Here is a 27,852-nt window from a genome sequence, read left to right as displayed (position 1 = left end):
AACAAGTGGAAACGGCCCGTCCATCCCAGACTGGTGGCTGCTCAGCTGGGGACTCGTTTGCAGATACTTCCTAATCATCGGATGGTTCTGATTAAAAAGCACTGAGTCACTGAATAACTTCCATACAGTCTAAAAGGGGTTTGAGATGTTACTTTGCTTCTGTTTCGACTGTTATCAGGCCATTAAAACGGCGTTATTGGTCGCTTTAAACCCCATAGATGTGAGTCATTAGGGGCCAACAACACTTACTACGTTGTAAAAGTGAAACTTAAAAGCAACACATTCTAATAGGGCTTCCACCTACTATAGTCGAGTAGTTGATTAATCGGTCATTTTGATCTTGGTTGACTAAGATTTATTTAGTTGATTAGTCCTTTTTTAAGCTTTTTCATGCTGAATTACTTATTTCTAAGAAACTTATGAGCACATCTCTTGTAAACACAAGATTTAAAGTGCTGTGATTCTTTGTGGAGAAACTCAGTTTCACAGATTTGTCGATTAAATCAACTAATCGATTAGTCGACAAAATCGTATGAGTGTTAGTCGACTAAGAATTTCTTTGTTCGAGGACAGCCCTACGTTCTAACATGTTTGAAAATTGAATGAAACGTTACGTTTTGAACACAAACAAAAATGCTTCTTTAGGTTTAGGCAACAAAACCATCCATCGCCCCTGACCTCCAGCCCATATATAGAGAGCCTGAATCTCCAGGAAGTTGTAGTGACGCCGTTTTGGCCACTACGAAAATTTGCTTCAAAGTCCAGCGCACTTCCTGGGGGCTTGTGTCTAAACTACAGCACCTGACTTCAGCTTCTGCTCCTGTCATAATTACTACGGTCGCTGTCGTCTTCTTTAATACCTTCTTTCGGTGATCTACCATTTGAATAGATTATAAAACCCACTAGTGGGTGTAGTATGCCCCTATCAACCCACATCTATGGTGCTTATAGCGACTGATAACGCCTATTTAATATCCTGACAACAGTCTAATCAGCTGGTTTTAAAATCAAAATGTAGATCACACAGTTAATAGTGTAACTTCAGCCATACTAGGTGCCAAATAGGAAAATGCACCAGAAAGTTTAGGAAAATATCTGAATATCAATGTAGTATACCTGTAGACACTGTCTGACCTGCCCTGATGTGGTGAACCTAACCTTTCTGGTCCTCTGCTGCACTAGAAGCCCAGTCCTGATCCTGTTACATGATGGAGGAGGAATCTGTGTATGAATGAAACTTCAGAGGAACATAACTACTGCTCTGATAAGAGCTTTTAAATCTACTTACAGCTATTGGTATTCTAAAGCTCTCTAGGAACTCTAAGATCAGCTCTTACTCAGCGTTTGAGAGGATGATAGTATACTGTAATATAATGAGTAGCTCTAGAGGTAGTAATTACAAATGTATGCACATGACAGCGTGTTAGTTTGATCATGAGGAGTCAGCTCTTCTTAAGGCTCGGTATGAAGACGCACAAGGTGAGTGGGTGCGATGCAGGGAGGAATCCACGATAAATTGGATGTGGTGGGCAGCATTACCTGAAATGTACAATGGCGTCATACAGCTGCAACATCACAGTATCAAAGCGATTACAAAAGGTTTCCTCGACACAGACCCCCCCCGTCAGTCTGGGCTGGGTTTCCCTGACGCATGTCGCACCTTATGTCCTCTTCTATTAAATTAAAACTGGACCACATTTAACACAACAGCCCAGTTTTACTTTAAAAATAGAAAATCTAAAGCACTGAGACCACGATCGGGATTAAAGGGAAACCAGCTCTCTCTCTTTCTGTGACATCTGTCGAAGTCGATCAGACCGTTCACTCGCAGCATACCAGCTCCTGACTGGAATCAGGACACATGCAAAGATTTTGAAAGCTAACCCGCTAAGCGACATGCATGCAGAGTGTGGGTCTTCTGTTACAAGCTGGCGTTACACACTATACTCTTATTTACGACAGAGAAAAAGGTCACGTCTGCTGCCTACAGTATGTCATCCACATGATGCCCTTAAGAAGATGTGTGCAGGGGACGGTGGAGGCTGTGCGTTCACACAAACAGTTGCTGGTCAAAAACCTCTACTGGAGTATACAGCACTATTATTTACAACATGTGTGTGTACATCAGGGATGGAGTCAGCCCCGCTCCAGTTCAACCACCTCAGGAGGTAATCAGTGATATCTGGTGACAAATTGATTGGCCGAGACATCGATGAGTTGATTACAAGCGGACGTTCTGTATTAAAAAAAAAAATCTGACTTCATTTACTTCCTGTAATGACTGAACTGGGAGGGACCGAACCCCAAACCTGAGGGTGAGAATGGTCACCATGGGAGCAGGAGGGGCTTCATCTAGTTTGAAGACTACAGGGCTACAGATCTTCATCATCATCTTCATCGGTGATGCAGTGGAGGGACGGGCCGCATGCAGATGGGAGGGGAGGGTCCTTGGGTACAGTGTTTGGTCATCTTCTGGAGAGAGACAGAGACGATAAAAGGAAGTCATTGTTTAGAGAAATACAGTTAAATCTGTTAAAAGTTCTATTGAATGATTATAAATTAACTTTCTAATGTTTCAGATGTTTCTTAGTAGCCATAGCAATGTTTTTTTTTTTTTTTTTTGCATCTAGCATTGAGTTTGCAGATTGCAACTACCTTCTAACTAAAGTGGCCGACGCGAAATCGTGAAAACGCGAATGGCCCTGTCTAGAGCAATTTCCATTCTCTCTAACAGCCAGCAGGAGGCGACTCCTCTGGTTGTTAAAATAAGTCTGATTGTATAGAAGTCTATGAGAAAATGAGCCTACTTCTCACTTGATTTATTACCTCAGTAAACATTGTAAACATGAGTTTATGGTCTCAATCGCTAGTTTCAAGTCTTCTTCAATACAGCATGATGTTCATTTAGTAAATTATGGTCCCATTTAGAGTCAAATAGACCATAAAGCAGGGGATGCTTTGTGATTGACAGGTCGCTACCACGGCGTTGTCCGGTCTGGGAGTTGTCCGTGTTTTCATCTTACAACTTTAACCCTTTCACAGTGTGTTTTCAGTTCATCAAAGTTAATTATAACCATTTTGTTTGCCTGAAAATGTGTTATTCAGTGTTCGGTTGTACTTAGCTCCACCCTCTCGCGTCACTTCTGGTTGCGAAAAAACAACATGGCAACGGCCAAAATGCCGAACTCGAGGCTTCAAACCAACGGGTGACGTCATGGTGACTACGTCCACTTCTTATATACGGTCTATGGTGTGTGTGTGTGTGTGTGTGTGTGACTCAGTGTACTTTGTTATTTACCAGGCATTAACTTGCAGCGGTCTCCTGCTGAATGACGTAGTGCCTGTTTGAATCATCCACCTCGCTGCTACAGTGAACTTCACTTCTTGTAATGCAGAGACACAAACACAACAGTCAGTACACAAACAACTATATCGTTATCCTGCATTTAATAACAGTCCCATGAAATGTATGGAGGACAGGACCTGCCAAAATCATAAATAAATAAATAAATGAAATAAAATAAATAAACAAATTTTAACTAAATAAGAATAATTGTAAAAATAAATACGTAAATTTAGAAGTTCATAAAATAAATAAATAAAAAAGGAAATTGAATAGAAGAGTAAATAGATAGGGTAATTAATAGGTATTAAAAAAGAAGCAAATTATACAGAAATATCACATTTGATCAATTAATTGATGCCCCTATTTATTTTTAATATTATTTTTGGTACACTTAATGGCATATTTAATGATTTATCTAGTCATTTATTTAATTTTTTTATTTTGGCAGCCTCTGTCCTCCATAGACGTGTAGGCGTCTAACTGACAAAAAATAAATTGATTGAACAATATGACAAGAATTGATTTATTCTAATCTAGTCTTAAGTTAGTTAAAGGGATCAGAAACAATAAATAGCTCAGTGTTTCTGTTTACTGTTGTTTTACTGCAACTGACATCCTCACCTGTTGTCATTGATGTCTCTCGTTTCACTCTGTCTCTCGATTTGGTTGTTACCTGTTGGAAACAAAACAATAATTTATTTTCATTGATTGATAAGCATGATCAATACTAACTAATCATTAACTGATAAATTGATTATATTATATTACAAAGAGTGCATAAAGAACACTGAGCTCCTGACAATAAACATCTTTCACCGTTAACATAACTATGAAGGATCTTGTGATAAAAACTGATTTGATGTGCTGCTGTTGTTGTTACCGTTGTCAATGTTGAGTGGGAACGACTCCAGTGTGTCTCCATTATATCTGCCTGCTCTGTAGCCCAGCGCTGTGGAAACTCTGTATAAAACATCACAGAAAACAAACACGGTCAAATATGAGCGCGGTATGAGGTGTTACAAACGAGGGGGAGACTTGTTTGATCCAGTCATAAGAGAGTAAAAAGGAGCACATTGTTAAAGCAATACTTGATATCAAAGAGAGAAGCCTGCAGCTGTAGGTTGTAATCAATGACCATGCTTGGATGAATGACCTCTCAGTACCTGTCTACAAACACCACAAGATGCTCTATTGTTTGAAGACCAGTGTAGACTCATCTTGACCTCGGTTATCTGTCACAGACCTGACTTTAAACCGTGCAATCTGTGGCTGGAAACGGTGGAAGGAAGGATTTAAACTCACGTGTTGCTCTGGACAGAGTTGGGGTTGCAGTTGACGCTGGCGGCGCTCGGCTGTGTCACGTTGCTCTGGAAGAGGGCGTTGCTGAAGGTGTTGGCTTGTTCAGTGGCACGGATGTAAGTGTAGAACGGGTTGGTGGGGGAGCAGACGGGCGCCTGCTGCTTCGGTCTCACTGGCTTGGCTGTCAGGATGATAAAGTGATGTAAGATAGAGTACAGCTATAATGAAACTACCCAGACCATGACACAAACAAAAGCATGAATCAAATGATCAAGCTTCAGTACCGATCGTTGCTGCATGGGGACGCCTCAGGGCGTTCTTTGCCCTCATGGCGTCCTTGATGCGGTCGACCTCCTGCTGGTAGCGGCGGCGGTCCATCATGGCGCCCTCCTTGGCATCCCTCAGTGCAGTCTCCAGGGCCTTAACTCTCTCAGCAGTAGACCGAAGACGTTTCTCCAACTTTGGAAGCTCACAACGCAGATCTGCATTGTCACGTACCAGCTGGACGGGAGAGAGAGCGAGGGAGAGAAGTAACACAGGGTGGGAAAACTGGAATATGATAAAAAAAATAATCAGAGGAAGAGTAGGGTTTGAAAATATGTAGCCAAGTACAGTCCGTTTAAAAACACTCCAAGAAGTAATGCAATGACTGTAATATGATACAATATCATTTAGTTAGTCACGTCCATCCCAACGGTCACTAAGTAAAACTATTAGGGCAGAGTTTAGAGAGCACTATTTGCTTACATCACACACATTTTGTGGGTTTTTAACATTAAAGGTGCAGTGTGTAGGATTTGGTTGCATCTAGCAGTGAGGTTGCACATTGCAACCAACTGAAACTTCTCCCGAGTGCCAAGCGCGAATGGCCCCATCTAGAGCCAGTGATTGGTTTGTCCTTTCTGGGTTACTGTACATGGTGGACTCCGTGAAGAGGACTCGCTCCCTATTAGGATACAAACGGCTCATTCTAAGGCAACGAAAACACAATGATTCTTATTATCAGGTGATTATACACTAAATAAAACATACTTATTAAAATTATATTCAATTTCTGCCAATAAATCCCCCTAAATGCTACACATTGTTCCTTTGAAGTGTGTTCAAAAATAAATAAAAAAAAAAGTATTTTTCTGTTATGCACCCACTGAGGTCGGGCTCCTAGCAGGCAAATTATCCCCCAAAATCGTTGTATCTCTTGGAAAGGAAATATCATAGTTACTCTATCTCCTGCTCTAATACAAAAATACAACCTGCAGACTGTGTTTACATCTCTAAAAGTTACAGCTCCTCGCCTCCTGTCTGTGTGTTTCTCACCTGTTTGTGAACCTTTGTAAGTTGGTCCAGGTTATTCTCAAGAAAGGAAATCTTCTGCTTCTGGGTGCAAGACCCCCCGCTATCATCAGGCTCCAATTCGGAACTCTGCAGGGAGGAAGACGAAGCACGAAGAAGAGAAAATAAATAGAAAGCGAGGCAGAGGAAGAGGTTTTATAGAAGAGGACTGTAACACCTGATGGGGACTGACAGAAGCATTTATAAATACTAGTGAGAAGACCTTTCAAAGTCACTTTAGAGTCATTGTGGATGACATATTTACTCCTTGCAAGACCTTTCTGTCGGATCTTTAATCCACTATTCTACACTAAAAGTGAATTTCTTGTCACAATATCAAAAAGTCAAGGGGGATTAAAGGAAAGGAGGATATTGTTGCTATTCCTACTGAGGTTTATCAGTCGGTATTCAGGTCACAGATTCTTTAATACGCCCTTAATATGATTAAAAACTGCCTTCTCTCATCGCATTTGAGCTGCTTACTTTTTTAACCCGCGACGTGAGGTCTTGAACGAACAGCTTGCGCAGGTTGTGGAGGGTCTGGAGTTCGCGGGCCTGGAGGACAGACAGATGGAGAGGAGGTCAAAGGTCATACAAGAGAAAGGAGAGCAGACTGAGGTAAGACAAGAGAGAGACAGAGAGAGACACAGCAGGGGACAATGTTTCAGAGGTAGACACACATAGTGGTGAATATATTACTCACGACGGTCTCCTCCAGACCCTTCAAGTCCTGTTTGGTCTGCTCGTGGCGCTCATGCAGGAATCTGGCGGAAACAGTAAAAACCATCATTACAAATAAGACAATATTTCTGTGGACTTCAGGACGATGTAATATCTATGTGTTGTTTTGAGTGCCCTCTGCTGGAATTTAAGAGAAGGGAGAGTGGACTGAATCAATTATATCCTCAAATATTTTTATGAAATTGAAATTAGGGATGCACAATATTGGATTTTTGCAGATATCGTATATTTTTCCACCTAATTGTAGAAAACATAAATTTTCTCCTGTAGTACAATTAACATATGCCAACTGTTATCGTGGTGGCCCACTGGCAGATGCAGACATACTTTTCAAAATTCAAACACATTTACTGGGAAAAATAAGAAAACTACTTCAACTTATGTTAGCCTACATGTAAAACATGCCATATTTATTTTTATGTAAAATATCTAGAGCAGCAACAGTAATGTTTACATCAGAAAATTCACTATATTATCTCAATAATATCTTACCGGAAACAAATCTGAAATGTAAATGTAAATAAAATTTAAGATACGTGACAAACTAAGCTAAACAGTTAGACTACATACAGATAATAAATTATACCAAAATGTTAAAAAATGCAGATAAAAGAGCCGGTAAAGTGGAGCTTATCAAGTCTTTATAAATTAGTCCCGGGGCCCATTAAATATCGGGTTTTGGTACCCATCCCTTCATATCAGCCTGTGATATTGAAGGAATTGTTAATTTCTGACTGATGCCGATATTTCATTTTAAAGCCTTACCGGCCGTTATCGATGATGCGCCGATATCGTTATGCATCCCTGATTGAAATAATCGTGAAAACGAACCCAGGAACCCAGAAATCCTCAACCTGACTCCTCCCACACATAAAGTACTCTATTCCCACACTTTGTTTCAACCACACTGAGGAGTCAAGTGGGAGAAAATGGACCCCCACAACACTTACGAGAGCTCCTCCAGGCGCTCGCTCTTGGTGTTGTCCTGACTCTTCAGGCGCTCAAAGTCGGCACGAACCTGAGCCAGCTCCAGCTCCAGCTTGGAGTTACGACTGGAGGAGGGAAACAGGAAAAGGAAGAAAAAGAGAAAAGGGAAGAGATGATTGTACAGAAAACTGTATCACATCTATAGTATATTTGTGTGTATAGAAAGAAGTAATTAAGATGGTCACGGACTCAGTGAGCTCGTCAATGATCCTCTGCTTCTCATTGATCTCATCCCGCAGGCGGGCCAGCTGCTTGTGATGGAGGCCGCGGTGAGACTCGCTCTGCTGACGAGGAACCTTCTGGAAATGAAAGGAGCACAACGTCTCATGCTGGGAAAACTAGACAATAAAAGAATATAAAGCCACATAATCTGTTTGGGATTATTCTTTGGAACAAGAGCGTTTGAGGAGCCCTTGGTGCAACACAAACAATATGAGGCATTTCATCTTGTAGATTGAACAGAAAGTCAGATCTGAAATTAAGTATGTTTCTTGCATTCTATTCTTGGGTGCCAGGATGCCCATGCCAGAATTTCAATACATTTTGATCAATATACTCAGATTTCAGGCTGGGCACAAAAAAAACATAGTCTTACAATGCTTCTTACCTTCACATTTCCATCCTCCAGCTCTCCCTTCTCTCCATCCTTCTCCTCCAGCAGGGAATTATCTGGTAGAAGAGAAACAGAGAGAGAGCATTCACCACAGAGTTACAACCTAATAACAAATCCTCCGTAATTCCTTTTGCACGCACATCAGTTCTGTAGCTGTAGTAATATTTTTGCAACAGTATTTTTGTGCATGTGTTACCCTGGTCTTGCAGTTTGGCCAGCTCTTCGCTCAGGGAGTCGTGGCTCTCCTCCAGCAGCCTCTTCTTCTGCTCCACGCTCTGCATGTACTCCGTCAGAGAGCGGATCTTAGCTTCATGCTGCACGGACACAAACGCACACACAGGAAATGTCATAAAAACCCAGCCATGACAAACTACAACAAGCCTTTCATCAATTCCATCTCTCCGTCCCTCACCTGAGAGATGAGGAGCTGGCAGGAGGAGAGCTCCCTGCCGGTCTCCTCCATCTTGCGGTGGCACTCCAGTTGCATGTTCTCCAGCTGGCGGCAGCGCTTCACCATGCTCTTCACCTCCGACTTGATCTTGCTGATGTAGAGGCGAGCCACCGTGAACTCCTCCTCGATCGCACCGCTGATCTCCACCGGCTGAGAGAAAAAAATATGATTATTTTCTCTTCCACCAGTCAGGACAAACAGGACTGTATATGCATGATTTGACCTCTAATTGAAACCTCTTTTAGATCCGACTCACCAGCTTGATCTCGCCGTTGCCCACGATGGTGCTGAACTCACTGAGGTCCCTCATCAGACCATTGAGGACGTCAGCGATGCGTTTCCTCTGCTGCCCGCTCACTTCCTGCATACGAGACAGCTCAGCCTCCAGCTCCATCAGACTGGCCTGTAACAGAGAAAAAGAGAGGGGGAGATAAGGTCAGGAAGGATCAGTGAAGCACTATATTTTCCAACAAAAAGCACCCAGAGGCCACATACCTCCACCAGAAAAAAAAGATTGAAAAACCAGGAGATCCACTAATATCTAAAACATATTAGAGTAAGGTAACTCCAAAAAAGGTCAGAGGCATTGCTGCAGTGATAAACATTACAATAACTGGGTGATGGAGGACAAAACCTGTCCAGGAACATTAGGGCTTTCTACAAGGATGAATTGTGCCAGCCTGTTCTCATTCAAATACAGACGCTTTGCCACAGCCATCAGCGTTTGATACCGCTGCACAAGGCACCCTTTGTGTATGAGACACACCGGTTTTTCCATTAACTACAATGTAAACCCATTTGTGGCAACAGTAAACGCTCAGGGAAAGTTCACCAGGAGTGTGGGGACGTATAGTTTAAAGAGCAAAAAGACACTATGAGTGAGTGGGAGGGGAAGAATATGGGCCCAACAAACTCAAGGCTTTCATCCAGGAGACCGCTGTTCGTGTCCCATGTTTTAAGGTTCACGTTCACGTTACAATCAGATGTTCGTTTGTGTCCTATGTTCACAATGTTTCATTTCATATTTACTGTGCAAACTTAGTAGTTTTAAACCCAACCATGTTGTTTTTTTCCTAAACCTAACTAAGTGGCTTTGTTACCTAATCCTAAAGTGACGTCAAGGGTCGCAAGGAAGCGGCAGTATGTGACATGTTGGGATGAGAACGTGTTGATTGTGCAAGATTTCATCTGAGTCAGACTTATGGCCTCTGGGTTATTATGGCCATTTAAAATGTTCAGGATGCTAGCGCCACCTAGAAGTCCTTTAGATTTGATTGCACAATTCTAAGACGTTGTGGCCACATGGAGGAGAAACTGACAACCCACCATGAGAAAACAGTGTTGCATCGCAAAAATCTAGTTTTTTTTCCATCCTCCCAGTGTTTAGGTACCACAATAAATATAATGGGACTTAAGACACTAAGCCCGAATGTGAAAAGGCTCGAACACACTCCAGTATTTGATCGTCATATAATTCCTGCAGTATTTTCCACTCACTGCAAGCAAGCGAGCGTCCTTCTGTTCCACCTCTTGTTTGTGATTTGAGCTCTCCTTCTGTCAATCTCTCATTCCTCTTAAAACTTACCATTTTCTGGGACAGTTGGTCAGCCAGCAGCTGGTTCTGCAGGCCTTTCTCCTCCACCTCCATGCTCTTCTGGTCGTAGTTGATAGCCAGCTCCTCCAGAGCCTGCAGCACCTCCTTCACCTCCGCCTTGGCGCAGTCGCTCTCCACCTGCAGCCGGCCCAGTTCAGCCTGGACCTTGTCCCCATCGCCCTTGGATGAGGCCAGGAGCTGGAGGGAGGGAGGGACGGAAAGAAAAGAGAATTAGTAAGTACCCTCTCAAACATGGTCTGTGTGTGCATATAGTGTGTATTTGTTTGTGTATACTGACCTCGTCCTGGTCCATCATCTGCCCTTTCAGTTTCTCCACCAACTGGCACTGCAGGTTGATCTCATCATCCTGTATAAACAAGAGTTTATCATAAATACCAACTTCACTACCAGCCAGACTCAATCACTTGCATGGAATTAAAGTAGAGCTAAAGTAGGTTTAGTTTACTAATGCACAGGCCAAAACTGTCTGTTGTAATGAGCATGTCCATGTTTTTGTGTTTGGACCTTGTCATCCAGCTGCTTGTACAGCTTGCGGATCTCCTCCTCGTACTTCTGCCGCTCCTCCTCAGAAATGCGGACCACGATGGAGGAGGTGTCGTTGTCCAGAATAGGACGGTCCTCAATGGTTTCGAAACGGGTCACCACGTCTGGCGTGGTCTGCTCCGTCTCAGGCACGTCCTCTCCTGAGGGAAGGGATGAAGGGACAAAGAGGACAGAAACACAAATACATCAGAATAAGGCTGTTAAAACGAGATTTCTGTTGGAGTTCAGTCAGTCAGAAAAACACGTCTCACCGTTCCTCCAGCGGTTGAGCTCGGTCTCCAGCTTCTGGACGGTTTCCTTCAGAGTCTTGTTCTTCTCCTTCTCCTTCTCGTACTTCCTCTTCCACTGCTCCGCCGTCAGCTCCAGGTTGATGGAGGCGGTGTTCCTGATGGTCTTGGCTCTGTGACACAGGAAGACAAAGACACATCAGTTTTCTAAGTGATTAAGGAAAGGAATGATGGCCAGTGTTTGTGTTTAAAGGTCCAGTGTGTAGGATCTGGCGGCGAGGTTGCAGGTTGCAACCAGCTGAAGCCTCTCCCGTGTGCCAAGCGTGTTGGAGAGCCACAGTGGCCGACTTGAAAACTTGAATGTCTAGGGCCAGTTGTGAGAAGTGTAGGTAATTTGGAGCAGAGCCAGTACGTAGACTGTGTGTGAGTGGTGAAGCAAGAGAGAGAGAGCGGCGGCGACAAAGGGAGCGAGTAACATTATCGACTTCGGCTCAAGCAGGAAAAGTTAACAGTGTTTGGTTTGTCCGTTCTGAGCTACTGTAGAAACATGATGGACTCCGTGAAGAGGACCAGCCCCTTATGTATGTATGTATAAATGGCTCATTCTAAGGTAACGAAAACACAACGTTTCTTATTATCAGGTGATTGTACACTAAAGAAAACATGCTTATTAAAATTATATTCCATTTCTGCCAATAGATTCCACTAATTGTTATACACTAGTCCTTTAATTAACAGTTCAACTGGATAATTTGTTATTGTTGAGACCTTTCTTGAGCCTTCTGACTCAAAAACAGATTCATACCTCCGTAGTGAAAGAATAACTCAAAATAAATATACGTGCAATATAGTCAAGTGTGCAGTGTCAGTTAGCTTCTACTGTATACTACTATTTCTTTCCAAAGCTGCATCGCCTGTAACCACAAATGCATTTACCGTTGTCCAAACATCAGAGTGGACTTGGTCTCGGCGTCGTTGTAGCTGGAAGGAGAGCAGCAGATGAACATGGTGGTGCGACAGTTCCCACCGAGGGAGTCCTGCAGGATGCGGGTCATTTTGCTGTCGCGGTACGGCACGTGAGATTTCTGCAGGAGAGAGAAGGAGAGACGGGAGGGAAGATTATGAGAGAAGAAACAGAGAGAAAGAAGACACAGAAACAAAGATGAAGAAAAGAAAGGAGGATAAGGATTTGTACTTCTGCAGTGATTCAACAGAAGATCACTTTTCCATTCCTCTTGATTTCTCTATTTTGGATTCTAACAAACCCCCAAACTGCTGTCAAAAGTGTCTGATTTATTGTGCCGCATCCAACCAATCTATTAGTTAATTGGCGGGGACAGTTTTGGCATTTCACAGCCAAATCTGGTGAGTTGGCAGAAAGGAAAGGAGGAGATGGATTTCATGAACAAAGTCGACAGGAGGCACCGACAGCTACTGTCCATTAGTGTTAGAAATGAGAGAGGAGAGGAGCCTGCAGATAAACAGGACACTTTCAGTTGTACAAATGGAAATTAAACATGTTTTAATGTATTCAAAATCCCCAAATTCTACAATAAAAATAAGCTTCAGTTGTGGAAAAGGTACATATGTTTCACTTAACTTAAATGTGGAGAGATTACTTTACATCAGCTCCTTAAATATCTCACATATTGACTGACATACAGTATTCTCCAAAATACCAAATCAAGACTTAAACATACATATTTTAGCTGATCTATTTTACTTTAATCCAGATCTGTATTTCTGCTGATCTACTTTACCATAAATCTCAAGTCTCATTTGTTCCTCTACTGTCTACAAATGGAGGTAAGTCGGGTGAAAATAGCTCACCGTGCCCTCAGCCAGCGCAGAGATGACATTTCCCAGAGCAGAGAGAGACTTGTTGATGTTTTTAGCCTCATCCAGGACGGCTCCTGCAGCTCCAGTCTTACTGACCTGGAATAAAGAAAGAGTCAAACATGAGAGAGAAAAACACAGAAGTCATTCATTTGAAGCTTGGGAGTTGTTGTGTTTCCTACCTTCTCACTGCCAGCCAGATCCACCAGGTAGAGTTTTCCACACAGTTTCTGCTCAGTCTCCACATGTTCCTGCTTGATGTTGATCAGGAAGATGCTGTGGCTGCGAGAGCTGTGCTCGTTCATGTCTGCACAAAGACAGAAGCAACACGACAGCTGAGTGGAACAAACGGCAAAGAGGTTTCACTGCATATCTTTGAACTTTTGATGTTAAAATTGGTGTTTAAAACCCCTTTTTCAGAGGGATACAGAATTCAGAAGTGATACAAGTAAGAAAACGTTTCCTTTTATCTGTTTTTTCCCCCAAAAGTTTAGTTTCATAATAGAAAAGAGAGACTATAACTAACTATGTGTAGTCATTGAGATTTTAACTGAAAAATAATGGATTCACCATTTAAATATTACATTACAAAACATTTACATTTATAAAACATACAAACTATTATTTACATGCCTCTTTCTTATCTAGTACCAGCAGTTCTTATGTCACCTTAAAGGTGCAGTGTGTAGGATTTGGCGGCATCTAATGGTGTGGTTGCAGATTGCAACCAACTGAGTACCCCTCCGCTCACTCCTCCCTTTACAAGACTGCGGTAACGTGAGCCGCCGAGTGCAAAACTGTGGTAACACCATTCGCCATCTTTACCATAATAACACTACTTTAGGAACAAAGGAAGTCAGACGGCGGCTGGCGGTTCAGGTGATTAAACACTAATGAAAACATAGTTATGAATATTACATTACATTTCTGCTAATAGATCCCCCAAAATGCTACACACTGTTCCTTTAACGGATTAATTTGAAGGTATTTTTCTGTGCATTTGAAATCTTTCTGTCAATCAGAACGAGTCACTCCTGCAGCAGAATGATGGCATCGTCATTTCGCAGAGTGCAGATAACAAGCCACATTGATCTGAATGCATCTCTTCACCAGACAGAAAGTAAGTTCAGGTTTCTCTGCAGATGGTATCTGAGGGCATCAGCTCAGCGTCTGCAGAGTGTCGCTCCATTAGTCTGCTATCAGCACGCCAAACTGCTGCACCGTGAGTCAGCAGGCAACAACCAGGAAACAGAGGAGACGGTGCTGCTCCTGAACGCAGCCTCACTGCTGCTGACATTCAGTCGGTTTTCAAAGCTAATCTGTTGTAGGCTTTAATTATCATGACATTGTTAGCAATTAAAAAGTTGTATTTTATTTCTGCTCTACTGAGCTTTCTTTTACTAAATATTGTATAATCTCATAAGTATAAGATCTATTTAATTTGTCAAAATGAAATTTGTCTTGGCCTCCGTCATTTCCCTCACATGTACGTAAAATCCACAAAATCCAAAGCCCACGCAGTCTAGCTCACACTATCTACGCATTATACAACCCCATTACAACGAGGCTGTTTATCTAAAGTTGTAACACACAGGCAGAAATTAATATTTATAGAGATTTTGCATGCACCAAGAGGCTTTGTATCTTCTGCCAGAGCACAAGCTGCAGCTCAGTGTGAAGGGGATGAGTTGGGTCAGACACTGTTTTATTGGCCCGTCTGGTGTATTGGCTCAACGGACAGATGATTTATAACACCCGTGTTCTTTTATAGCGCTCTGCACCAGACGAGCAATCTGTGTTTTTCATCTTTAAGTTGCAACACGATGCAGAACTCTCACAGCCATTAATAAATAACTGTAGCCGAGGAAGTGCCTATATCTGCAAAAACATCATTTTATCCACTCTCTCTAATATCTGTTTTTATAAACAAATCAGTTTTGTTCACCTTACATAAGACCCCAAAAAGCCTTGGAGAGGACTTCAGCATCTATAATTAAGTCTTTGACTGGATACACACAGCCCCAAAGTGCATACACTTCTTTTAACAGATCGATTATAATGAATAATTTAAATTTCTAAACAACGATTAAGCAGCTCTGTGCTTCTCAACTCCTGATAATTGCATACGTAGGCCTATTGTATTCCTGTGTTTACAAGTATTACTGAGGTAAACACATTTTGAACAGCATAGGAAAACAATGATAACACATTAAGTTGTTGTTTGTTGAGGGTCTTTAATTTGAAAGACATATTAATCTATTTCTTGAAACACAACATTTTAACATCAAACCAAATTAGAGCGATCCTACTGACACATTATAAGACAAATGCGTACACTACTGAAGCATTTTTCTGGATTTGACGAGATACAATCACTGGGTTTACTGGTAATAACGTCACATTAGTTTTAGCAGCTTTTTTTTACAATAATGACATATTGTTTAATGCAGTATTGGAGCCATGAGTCAGATATTATTACTGGACCACAGAGGAGTGAGTCAGCAGCACGGAGGACAAAACAAGCTGCAGGAATTACAGATCAGAGAGCTTTTATTTCCAGTGATTTGAAGGTTTTGTAACATGCATTAGAGATATAAACATACTGTTTCCAGTTCACTGAATACAGCATTAGACAAGCTGTTTCTGTTTGTTACTACGAATTACTTTATTGGGATAACGGCTCCGGGCAGGGACGTTGTTCTGCTTTGTTTCTTTCTCCAAACCCACAATAACTGCACATCTCTGCCAATTACATTACAGTGAACTCTGACAGGATATTATTTCTTTTTATGGGAATGAATGAAGCTTGAAAATTATAGTGGGCTGTAACACGGACATTACATAACAAGACACAATAACATGCTACATGAACTCAGCTGTCACTTCACGCATCAGTGACACGTTGTGAGTGCTGCTGCCGGCTCTGGAGAGAAACTAGATCACGTGATGTGGAAGTAGAGGAACAAGAGAATTATATTCTCAAGATCTAAAAATGTATTACTGTAAGCATTTGTCTTTTGGTATGTTTTGTTTTATTATTATATATATTTGAAAAACTGATTTCTGTCCTGAATTACAATATTCATGTACCCATTGTGTATTCTGTGTTGTAACAACAATATTGTAAGATAAAGACTCACTGGTCACAGCGACATGACGGGCAGCTTTTCCCTCATCGATCACATCCATCACCTCATCAGGGCTGGAGACAAAACGCTCAGTGCATCCCTGAGGAGAGGAGAAGAAACAAGGAGAGGACAGGAGAGGAAAGGAGAGGAGAGGAGAGGAGAGGAGAGGAGAGGAGATGAAACGATAGGAGAGGAGAAGAAACGAGAGGGGAGAAGAGGAAATGAGAGGAGAGGAGATGAAACAAGAGGAGAGGAGAGAGACAAGGGGAGAGGAAATGACAGGAGAGGAGATGATATGAGAGGAGAGGAGATGAAACGAGAGGAGAGGGAACAAGAGGAGAGGAGAGTAGGGGATACGAGAGGAGAGGAGAGGAGAGGAGAAGAGAGGAAACGAAAGGAGAGGATAAAAGACGAGAGGAGAGGAAATGAGAGGAGAAGAAACAAGAGGGGAGGAAACAAGAGGAGAGGAAACAAGAGGAGAGGAAATGAGAGGAGAGGAAACAAGATGAGAGGAAAGGAGAGGAGAGGATACAAGAGGAGAGGAATCAAGAGGAGAGGAAACAAGAGGAGAGGAGAGGAGAGGAAACAAGAAGAGAGGAGAGGAAATGAGAGGAGAGGAAACAAGAAGAGAGGGGAGGAGACGAGAGGAGAAAAGAGAGACAGAATAGGAGTCAGACTTGATTTCATGGATCTGATGTAACAAACAGGAAGATTTTCACCTAAAAAGACGACATAAAAATCACTTTGACAAACCTTGACAAATGGCACCCTGTTCTTATCCTCGTGGACAGACAGGTTGGTCTTTGTCACTAAAAAAAAAATAGAGAAATTATAGTTTATATTTCACAATATCAAATCAAAATGCTGCTGCAGGTGATTCACAAAGAGCTCATTAAAGCACGAACCATCCAGAAGGTCACGGATCTTGTCCATGTAGATTTCAAAGTATGAAACCTGTTGGAGAAGAAAGAAAAATAGAGAAACCAGATTTAGATCAGGCAGAAATGTGTCATCGTATCTTTAAGTAAAAGTGCATTCAAGTTTGTTTTTTAACTGTTTGCAGACAAAAGGTAAAGATTGATACAAGAAAAACTATTAAGACAAGAAACATAACACAAGACATTAAATAGACTAACCTTGATGTGGAACTCCAGGTTTTCATCCATGGCAAAGATGTGGTTGAAAATGTCCTCAGCGATGCGAGGAATGATGCCCATCAGGTGAGGGTCGTGCAGCTTGCCCTGAAACAGGAAGTCACAGATAAAGGTGATAGCTATCCGGAGCCAAAGGTTAATGGAGACTTCAGGCAATGATGCCTTTATATTCTCATAAAATGTCTGTTAAATCAAAGGACATTAAAAGGCTGGGCAGAAAAAAAGAGCTGGTAGATCCACAAAGAAGTAGTTAGGGCTTGGTGACATCTTCTATCCCGATACGGGTCATTTCATATCTGGATAACGATATACAGTATATATCAAAATATAGCATGTTTTCTGGTAATTCAATAAATAAATGTATACTCCTGAGTGAATTAAATACTTGACAAATAAAAAGTACTGAGTATTTTCTTATTTAAATTAAGAACTTTAGTGCAAAATGACCAGAAGTTTGAGTTAGTATGTGCTTGTTATTATTAATCTAGATGACGTAATTTTGTACCACGATATCTCGATATATGACATCATCACGATATAATTCCAATTGAAAGATGATAAATCATCATATTTAATTATCGCCCCCAGCCCTACAAGTAGAGTCATAAAAAGAAAGACTGGTGGATCACTTCTGTGAGATCTTCCACCAGTTTCTAGTGACATTAAAATTAATCTTAGCCGTAATGTAAAGTGTAACAAAAGTGCAGCGTAAATAAATTAGTTCATTGTTCTATAAGATTATCACAAAAGACCCAAAACTCCCCAAAATGTTTGACGAATGGGAAAAAACATACTGAAACACAAGAAAAACTTCACAGTAGACTTTGCGGTAAACAGCTTTCCAGATCTGAGTGGTTGGATGATATTCAGGTGGCTTTATTGCTCTGAATACTGTACCTCCATGGTGTGAGTCTTCCCGGAGGCGGTTTGTCCATATGCGAAGATAGTGCCATTGTATCCACCCAGAACATCTATGAGAGAAAATAACAGAACCACAAATGAGACCGCAGCACATATATTTCACATATCTGACATATTTATGACGTGCCTAATCATCCGTACCTTTGACAATCTGCTTGGCGCAGGTGTTGTACACCTGCTCCTGGGTGGTGTTGGTCGGAAACACTCGATCGAACACATAGTTCTTCCCCTGTGAAGGACAACAACAAACTATTAACACAAAAACATAAAAGATAAAGTGGTTTATCTCCAAATTGAGATCAGATTTTTCAGTCTAGTCTCAGGACATTCAAATAAATCCATTTTCAAATCTCTTTTCTAGCAGCTATAGTCATCAGTCTGAGATCTGGGAAATGATGTCATCCCTGTGAGGTGGCCAGTGACGGATTTATCCTCTGTTTGCACGAAACCATGAAAGAATGAGATGCACACACATATGAAATGGGTGAGTCATGGTTTAAACCTTTAAATGTCATCTCTCATGGGAAAACACACATTCATGTTACAGACCAACACGACATATTGATGTTGTCATATCGGAAAAAATCAAAACTGATGACATGTAATCACAGTAGGGCTGTTCTTGACCAAAACGACTCTCAGTCGACTCTGAATCTCACAAAAGCACCACTTTAAATCTAATGTTTACCAGAGATGTGCTCATAGGTTTCTTGGAAATAAGTCATCCAGTATGAAAAAAAGCATAAAAAATTACTAATCAACTAAAGAAATCTTAGTCGACTAAGACCAAAACGACCGATCAGTCAACAAATCGAATAAAAGGGGGCAGCCTAACTCAAACATTATTCATATAAAAAAAAAAAATCTTTTCTCTTGATAGCTCTCTTTGAAAATGTTTTTAGAAATCACACTCAAGCAAAAAACAAGACTCATATCATCATATTTCCTCATGACACGGCAAAAAAAAGCAGTATCACCCTGCAGTCTTTGAGAGTGCTTCAGTGTTGCTACCATTTTCTAGATGGTTTGTACAACGCTGCTTTCATCTTCCCAAAAGAAAGCACACAACAAAAGAAGATGATATCAGCAGAGTGAGGAAGACCAGCTCTGCAGTGCTTCTTTCTCTCAGCTAGTCAGAGCCAGATTTCATCCAGGCCCCTGGCAGCTTCAGATAACAGACCAAAAAGAAAATGCTCTTTTTCTATTACTATAGCTTCATATCTAACATGGGAACAATATGAAAGATAATTCTCATTAATAGCTGTGTATCCAGTGAGGTGCTATACTAGCTTGCTGCAGTGCCCTCAGGTGGAGCTCGTCGGGCTAACGAGCTTCTGTTACTCATCATCATCTAGAACTCGATGGGTTCTCTCATTGTGGGTTCATTTCAACAGATTTTCTGAGAAATAGAAACATGTTCCCAGGGTTTTATGTACATATTCTAAGATAAAGGAGTATCTGTTGCTGTAATGAATTCTACAATCTGAACAATTATTTTGTTAGTTATTTTAGAACTACAGTTCCCATGATGCTTTGATAGTGTACCAGTGTATGTTTTTTGCTGAATGCTAATAGAATACTGCAACCAAGGCCTATTGAAAGGAGGCTGGGTCATGCGTCATATCACCGGGGGTATAACACATGCGCAGTCAAATCTGGCCAGCACACGCCGAAATTGAGCCAATCGCAACGCACGACCGCAGCTTCAGTTATACTGGGCATGTGTTATACCCCAAGACCCATATCCGCCCGTGACCCAGCCTCCTTTCCATAGGCCTTGGCTGCAACCCGAAAGTTAGCATCGCACTGGTTCCCTCGACAAAAAGCCGATGTCATTTTTCCATTGGGTTTTGGATTATTGCAGAAAATAAGTGATGATAACGGCAATGATACTGACGCGTTTTGTTCAAGGTAATCTCCACAAATGAACACCACTTTTATGATTTTTGTGCGAATACAATCGGCAGAAGTAAAAAGCTATCGTTATAAACAAACTACAACACGATCATGGGACTTCACATCACCACCACTAAGTTAAAGGCGGCCACTTTTTAAAAACACGTAAAAGGTTCAAAATTCACAAGTGAGGTTTTTCATGTCGTAAAACGTTAAAATCTCTTAAACTTTCAGGCATCTACCTAAAAACCCATTAAAAAAAAACATTGACTTCCAGACGAGGGAACTGGAAGTACAAAAATTCTAACTCATTTCAGGGTTTTAGGACTCATTCCTGTAGCACTCTAAAATAATAATCTTTTTATCTTATTTACATTTTGTAAAATACACTCATTCACTTTCTTGCAGAGAGTTGTTGTTGTTGTGAGCTGCTGTACGATGAACATGAAGCTACAGCCAGGAGACCGTTAGCTTAGCGTGGCACAAAGACTGGGAACAGCTAGCCAGGTCCTCTAAAGCTCACTATAGTTACCATGTTTTAATCTTGTTTCTTTGATCTGTACAAAAATGTAAAAGTTGTGATCTTTTAAGGGGGTTATGTGTTGGACTATATTTTTGGCCAGGCGCAGTGACTTCCTGTGCTTCCAGGCTTTGTACGGGACAAAAACTACTTAGGTTTAGGAGAAGATCATGTTTTTTGTTAAAATAACTCAGGAAGTGCTGTAACTTAAGTACGGAAGTTACGTGACAAATAAATCTACGTTGACTTCTGGTTTCACACCAGACATGAACGCTGGTCTCCTGGACGAAAATCCAGTGTTTTTTGACTCACCCAACCACCCCGACCTCCTCCCTACGTGGCATTTGTCGTTTTTTGTGGGATATTATACGAATTACAGTGCATTACTTTTCATATAGGTAAAGCTATGAGAACATCCTGAAGCTAGCTACTTAACTTTGTTAGTTGTAGTTTCATATATAATGGACAGATATGAGAGTGGTATCAATTTTCTCATCTAACTCTTGACTAGAAAACAAATGAGCATATTTCCCAAAATGTTGAATTATTTCTATAAATGAGGAAATTTAACTGTTCAGAGAAGCCGTAGATCCATTTGTTTAGAACATGAACTGATAACTGCAGGAACATGTTTTGGGTTTTAAGAAAAACTGATTAAATATAAGAAAATAAATTACAGATGCTAATTTCTCAGAATGAGTTTCAACATTGAGCATCTTGTATTCAAATTATCACTTGTGCACACTACAAGGAAGTAGGTCAACAAACACAGAAACGCATTGCTTACACAATGTTAAATTACTGCAAAGCTCAGTAGAATATACATGAGAATACAACACACTCAAGATGTGCTTTGATTTTTACACTGATGTTCGCCCTCATTTTGTGAGAGAGTTGGAAGCTAAATCCACAGGAATGCATTTTGTTTATTCAAAAATTGTCATGCCCCAAAAATAAAAATCTTCCTAAAATACAAACAATCCTGCATGAAACACAGACGAGAGAGTGAGTCAGCTCTGACCGGGCCTCGCTGCAGAAACCAAGCTATGAATGTCACCGTCCCATCTGATACAGAGGCCACAATGCAACACAATAATGACAGCTGCCCAGAACAAGAGCCGTATTAAATGTCATTAACAAATTGACTCATCTGCAGGCCGCCCCCCATGGCACAGTGATTTACCAGAGGGAGGCTTTCACTCCCAGGACGATGGGGGAGGAGGAGGAGGAGGAGGGACGAGGAGGAGGAGGCTCAGAAAGAGACGTACAAATGGAGACAGATTAGTAAAAGAAAGATGAGGGTGAGAGTCAAAGAGGCAGCAACAAAATAGAGAGAGAACAGTAAGATGAGACAGAGAGAGAGACAGAAAGATGGAGCCAGAGACAAAGCAGGTCAGCTGCTGATGTATGAGCTCGCTGGAAGATCATTGATCCTCTCTGTGGGCAATTAGAGAGATCAGTTTCTGACTCTACTGTCCAGCATCATCCAGAGAGGAGAGAGGAAGGTCAGGATGAGATGTCTCCATTATCGCTGGAGAAAGTTTCAGCATCATTCCTCCCTCCTCTGCACACTGCATTTATCTGCTATAGAGGAGGACCACAGCTAGCTATTCCTCTCCTTGTAGCACTCCTTGTGTTCTCTATTTATGTTTCTTTTAGCTTTCCTCAGATACGACACACTTGGCCAAGAACAAAACATCTAAAGAGATACAACCAGCAACATATTTAAGCAAAAAAAGATAAAATTGCGTTACAATTCTTCCTTTAGTTGGTCTTTACACTGGATGGATATGGAATGATTTTGGCCTCCATGATGGGATCAATTCTAATTAATTTCTCTGAATTTCATATGTAAATGTGAACCACTTAGCACTGGCCGAATCACTAATCTGCAAGACACCGATGCAACAAAATCTCCTTTCTTTGTTTACAATTGAAATACTAAAAAATACTATACTATACTAAATAGTATAAAAATGTATGTTTTCGAGAAATTAGTATTAGTTTCTTAAAATCATACTAAATAAGGCAGATTGCTGCCCTAATAATTCAGATATATGGCACCATAAAATTCTTAAAATAATTTGATGTATATTAGAAACTAACACTGAAATAAGGTTACTCTGGCATATTATTTTTCCCCCGAAATTAGATTTATTTGCCAAGTACGTGTGCACGTACAGCTGAAATTTGACTCCATTTTTTTGCATCTCTCCCAAAATAGCACAGAAATAGAAATAACAGTACAAGGACAACGAAGCTGTACAATAAAGGTAAAGAGTAGTATAAAAAAATAGATGTATATATAAATATTATATAAATATATAAAAAGGCACCAATGACCAACAATAAAATAAGAGATAATAACGTCTATATACAAGTTAACTGTTCTGTAAGTCGTAAACAATACAAATAGTACAAAGAAATAAATACTGAATTGATACACATAGGTTTTGACAAAAATCGAATTCAAGTATCCTGAAAGAAAACAGTGAATGAATTATGTATCTCCTTCCTTACAAACATAAACTAATCTTCAGAGTAAACAAGACAAGCAGCAGCAGCAGATTTTGTTCCACCTGCAGCTCACCAGGCCCCCATTTCTCCAAACTTCAACATCTACTACAAAGATCATCACCAGACGTCACCTCTGCACCAACATATCTGACTGCACCTGCTGAGTAATGAAGCCACAACAGAGTAGAATAGAAAGCTTTATGTGCTGTAGGCTGACCTCCTTCATATGGCAGCACTATAGGAGAGGTTCATTAGGATAAGTAACTTGAACACTCAGGATGAATGAATGGAAAATACTTTCCATTCATTTAGGCCTACATATTTACCTTTTGAGGGTTGTATTAGATGTGTGATATGAATCAGGATTACTCAAGTAGGCCTACAGAAAAACACAGCAACTTAATACCTAGTGTTATGTCAGCATGTTTATCTCAAAAGTGCCCTATGTTTATGATAACAAGGAGTGTTTCATTCAGTGCAGACCTTAGTCAGCTGATGCAAGAGGCCAGTTTGCACTTTAACAACATTACATGCAGATTTTTGTGCTTTGTCATGTTAAGGAAAAGATAGATTTTTTTGGGGTAGAAAGGTGTCATATTTTTTTAGGCCTAGAGAAAAACACAGCAAATTAATACCTAGTGTTATGTTGGCATGTTTATCTCAAAAGTGCCCTGTGTTTATGATAACAAGGTGTGTTTCATTCATAGGCTGCACAGTGCAGACCTTAGTCAGCTGTTGCAAGAGGCCAGTTTAACAACATTAACATGCAGATATTTGTGCTTTGTCATGTTAAGGAAAAGATAGATTTTTTTGGGGTAGAAAGGTGTCATATTTTTTTAGGCCTAGAGAAAAACACAGCAACTTAATACCTAGTGTTATGTTGGCATGTTTATCTCAAAAGTGCCCTATGTTTATGATAACAAGGAGTGTTTCATTCAGTGCAGACCTTAGTCAGCTGATGCAAGAGGCCAGTTTGCACTTTAACAACATTACATGCAGATTTTTGTGCTTTGTCATGTTAAGGAAAAGATAGATTTTTTTGGGGTGGAAAGGTGTCATATTTTTTAGGCCTAGAGAAAAACACAGCAAATTAATACCTAGTGTTATGTCAGCATGTTTATCTCAAACGTGCCCTATGTTTATGATAACAAGGTGTGTTTCATTCATAGGCTGCACAGTGCAGACCTTAGTCAGCTGTTGCAAGAGACCAGTTTAACAACATTAACATGCAGATATTTGTGCTTTGTCATGTTAAGGATAAGGTAGATTTTGTTGTTTGGGTAAAGGTGTCATATTTCCCTGCATGTTCCCTTCAGATCCACGACCCAAACCAGCTGATGATTTATTGATGAAGGGCCTGCATGATGCACAACAAAGCGCCTCCTGCCTCCCTTTTCTACTCACCCCGACGAGGACAGAGTCGTCTCCCTGGAACGTGGGTATGAACTGGTCCCCTCGGACGATCTCAGACTGGTTGAGAGGACGAAAGCGACACAACACTTTGATATTGCAATCCGCTGGGATGTCGGCCATGGCGCAGATTCAAGGAGGAGGAAGGATGCTGAGCGGAGAGATGCTGCTGCTGCTGCTGAGGAAGAGGAGGAGGAGGAGGAGGAGGAGGATGTTTGGGCCTGATGTGACCGTCAAAATAAACGACCAAGGGATGCGCAACGACTTCGTCCTTCTGCGTGGAGAGGTTTTTATCCTAAAGAAGCTGAGAAGAGAGGATGCTTCTTTTTATTGATGCGCAGCTGGATGCTGTTTCTCCTTGTCGCAGAGAGGCGGGCTAGGATTTAAATTAGACGTCAAACCGCAAAACGATCCCCTACATCATTAAAAAAACAACCGACTGTGATGATGCTCGATTCTCCTTGTTGTGTTTCTTCTCTCTTGTGTGTGTTTGTTCTTCTCGGGTGCGGCGGTGGATGGATGTGCGTCAGGCCGGTTGAAGGTGAGATGCTGCTGGAAGGGCAGTGAGGTAAAAGCTGCTGATGATGATGATGATGCTCGGCCTCTCTCTGGTCGCCACAGCGCCCTCTGTCGGGGAGCAGAGGAAGGGCGTGGTCTGCATCCGCCTCTTTTAAAGTGGTACCCACCATCACCACCACCACAGCCTCAGCATCATCATCAGCTCAGCATCCTCACAGCACAGGAAACACAGAGCAGCACGCTGCAGCGTCACATCCTCACACAGCTATGAAGGATAACTTCATTACTGTGGTGGAATTTATGATACACAAGTTAACTCAATAATAAAGGAAGAGGCCCCGGAGCTGTTGATGTCTTACACAGAAGGTTTATTGAAGCTTGATCAAGGAGCAATTGTCAGGTCTCCACATTGAGGTGCTCTCTGCGTGAAGACCTCACAACTCTGCCCTTCCTCCCTGGTGCTCAGTGTTTTACCCTCATCATGTTTTGACTTACTCGGTTCCTCTGGCATCTCTGACCCTGGTTGCCCCAGCGACTGGCTCTATGGTCCCTACTACAGACATAGCTGTACAGATAATGGTGGCTCCCCTAGACAGGACTCCAACCCAATAATGTCAACAGAGGGACACTCTGAGAGACACTCTGAGAGACACTCTGAGAGACACTCTGAGAGACACTCTGGCCCAACCAAGGAGAGAGGAATTAATAGGCCTGATGGTGATGATGCAGTGACTAATCCTCAAAGTCATACTTTGGCCTCTCTCTCTGATGCCTGACTGTGTTTCTTGGAAGGCATAAGATGAGGAACCATTATGGGAAGACAGTGGTGATTATTGATTAAAAGATGAGTTTAGGCCTCATCTCAGGCTCCTTGAAGGAGCATCACAGTGTCTGATGAGACTGGGATGATGCAGCACAATGTCAAAAAGAAAAAAAACATTAACATGCCCATTAAAAATATATACTTATTATACTTCTAGAGTGAACAAATGACTGATATTACAAATACAATTCAGAAAGCACTCATTGAATACATATACTTACCCAGGCTGCGCAATCCTGTACATTTATTTTTCCTGAATTTATCTACATCAAAATACACAGATAATTATGGGATATTCTTAATTTACTAAGAAATTAAATCATTTATTTATTTTTTTGAGGTTTATATTAGGGCTGTCAAAATTAACATGATAACGTGTTACCGCAAATTTGTTTTAACGCTACTAATTTCTTTAACGCATTACTTGTGATTTCTAGGTTGTAGGGGACTCGGTTTTAAAGCTAGAGTGAAGATAAACCTAAAAACCTAAAGAATCTATTGGTACCAACCATGCCATACTAGCTTGTCGGGAAGGAGGTTATTTAACGCATCAAACTTGCGTTAAATTTGGCGAGGAAAAACTGGAATGTTCATTTTCAAATAGGTCCCTTGACCTCTGACCTCATGATATGTGAATGAAAATGGGTTCTCTGGGTACCCACGAGTCTCCCCTTTACAGACATGCCCACTTTATGATAATCACATGCAGTTTGGGGCAAGTCATAGTCAAGTCAGCACACTGACACACTGACAGCTGTTGTTGCCTGTTGGGCTGCAGTTTGCCATGTTATGATTTGAGTATATTTCTTATGTTAAATGCAGTACCTGTGAGGGTTTCTGGACAATATTTGTCATTGTTTTGTGTTAATTGATTTCCAATAATAAATATATACATACATTTGCATAAAGCAGCATATTTGTCCACTCCCATGTTGATAAGAGTATTAAATACTTGACAAATCTCCATTTAAGGTACATTTTGAAAAGATAAAAAATGTGTGATTAATCACGATTAAATATTTTATATTTTATCGATTGACAGCCCTGGTTTCTATATCATTCTGTAGCTTCACGGTGGTGTTCCTTATGTATTCAAATGAGAACATTCAAATTTTGGTAAAACCAGACAATCTCACTTCAAAAAATCTGAACTAACCCTTTCAGTTATTTCACTCAGCTAACCTTGACTCAGCTAGTGCTAGCATTCACATTATTCAAAACTAATATCTTGTTATTTTTTGTAGTAACAGCGAACAATGTTATGCCCATGTTCAATAAGACAATGTGTGAGAGTTAAAGGCAAATTACCTAGAAACTGCATCACTACATGTTTAACATCCTTTTCAGAAGAGAAATCAACACAAGGTACATTTTCTGTAAATAGTTTAATATTAAATAAAAAAGACTCCCATATAAAAAAGAAAGCTACAGTCCACAATTTAATCGTCTTTTTAAACATAAGTATTGAAAGCAAGGGGTAGAATGAGAAAAATACTTAATTACAATTCCCAGAAAAATTCACAATTCATTGTTTTTCTCTCTTGTCTCTTTCTCTAACAATATAAAATCAAAATAAAACACATTAACTGTACATATGTACAAATCTCCAAGTGTAGAAATTGCATAATCTGCTTTCTTTTTCACTTTTCTTTATTCTTTTTTTTTTTGTTTAAATACAGCAAGAGATGCCAGTACTCTTGGGGCAGGGCAGTGTGTGGAGGAGAGCTCAAACAGTGACATGAGGAGACAGAGGGAAGATATTATTATCCACAGTAACACACGGGCTCAACAGATCCACGTAACACGTCATCGCTCCCTGTGTTTACGTTGTCCAGCCATTCGTTCAACCAATCAAAGGACATACTGTACTTTGTATTAACCTCCTGATTCCTGCAAATATTCCTTCTTGAAATTCAAAACCTTTTCCAGACATTTATCTCCCGGCTGGGCGGTGAAAGTTTTGGGTGGGTGTTG

The 27,852-nt window shown here is 40.9% G+C and overlaps 1 protein-coding gene across 4 annotated transcripts; it reads right to left on the bottom strand.

Annotated features, from left to right (window-relative positions):
- Positions 1 to 538: 538 nt before the first annotated feature.
- On the bottom strand, positions 539 to 25,155 carry kif5aa (kinesin family member 5A, a). 4 transcript variants are annotated; one of them, XM_037773795.1, is made up of 29 exons: positions 24,531 to 25,155; positions 18,335 to 18,422; positions 18,170 to 18,243; positions 17,255 to 17,359; positions 17,024 to 17,072; positions 16,872 to 16,927; positions 16,131 to 16,218; positions 13,173 to 13,297; positions 12,985 to 13,089; positions 12,091 to 12,239; positions 11,179 to 11,327; positions 10,889 to 11,067; positions 10,662 to 10,730; positions 10,355 to 10,561; positions 9,026 to 9,172; positions 8,731 to 8,919; positions 8,515 to 8,632; positions 8,313 to 8,374; positions 7,895 to 8,004; positions 7,669 to 7,770; positions 6,681 to 6,741; positions 6,461 to 6,532; positions 5,963 to 6,067; positions 4,930 to 5,146; positions 4,649 to 4,826; positions 4,227 to 4,306; positions 3,968 to 4,019; positions 3,299 to 3,383; positions 539 to 2,469 (listed from the first exon to the last, which is right to left on the bottom strand). In XM_037773795.1, exons 1-28 carry the CDS (start codon positions 24,657 to 24,659, stop codon positions 3,305 to 3,307), a joined length of 3,144 nt encoding a protein of 1,047 aa, XP_037629723.1. In that variant the 5' UTR covers positions 24,660 to 25,155; the 3' UTR covers positions 539 to 2,469; positions 3,299 to 3,304. The 4 variants fall into 4 exon arrangements, with proteins under 4 accessions (XP_037629723.1, XP_037629724.1, XP_037629725.1 ...); XM_037773796.1 differs by having other exon boundaries at positions 539 to 2,472; positions 3,299 to 3,380; XM_037773797.1 differs by having other exon boundaries at positions 3,299 to 3,380.
- Positions 25,156 to 27,852: the final 2,697 nt, after the last annotated feature.

The sequence above is a fragment of the Sebastes umbrosus genome, chromosome 6 (genome assembly GCF_015220745.1).
Source record: "Sebastes umbrosus isolate fSebUmb1 chromosome 6, fSebUmb1.pri, whole genome shotgun sequence".
Taxonomy (NCBI): domain Eukaryota; kingdom Metazoa; phylum Chordata; class Actinopteri; order Perciformes; family Sebastidae; genus Sebastes; species Sebastes umbrosus.
Note: the sequence above shows the minus strand (reverse complement) of the source record. Positions and strands in the feature narration are given on the sequence as shown.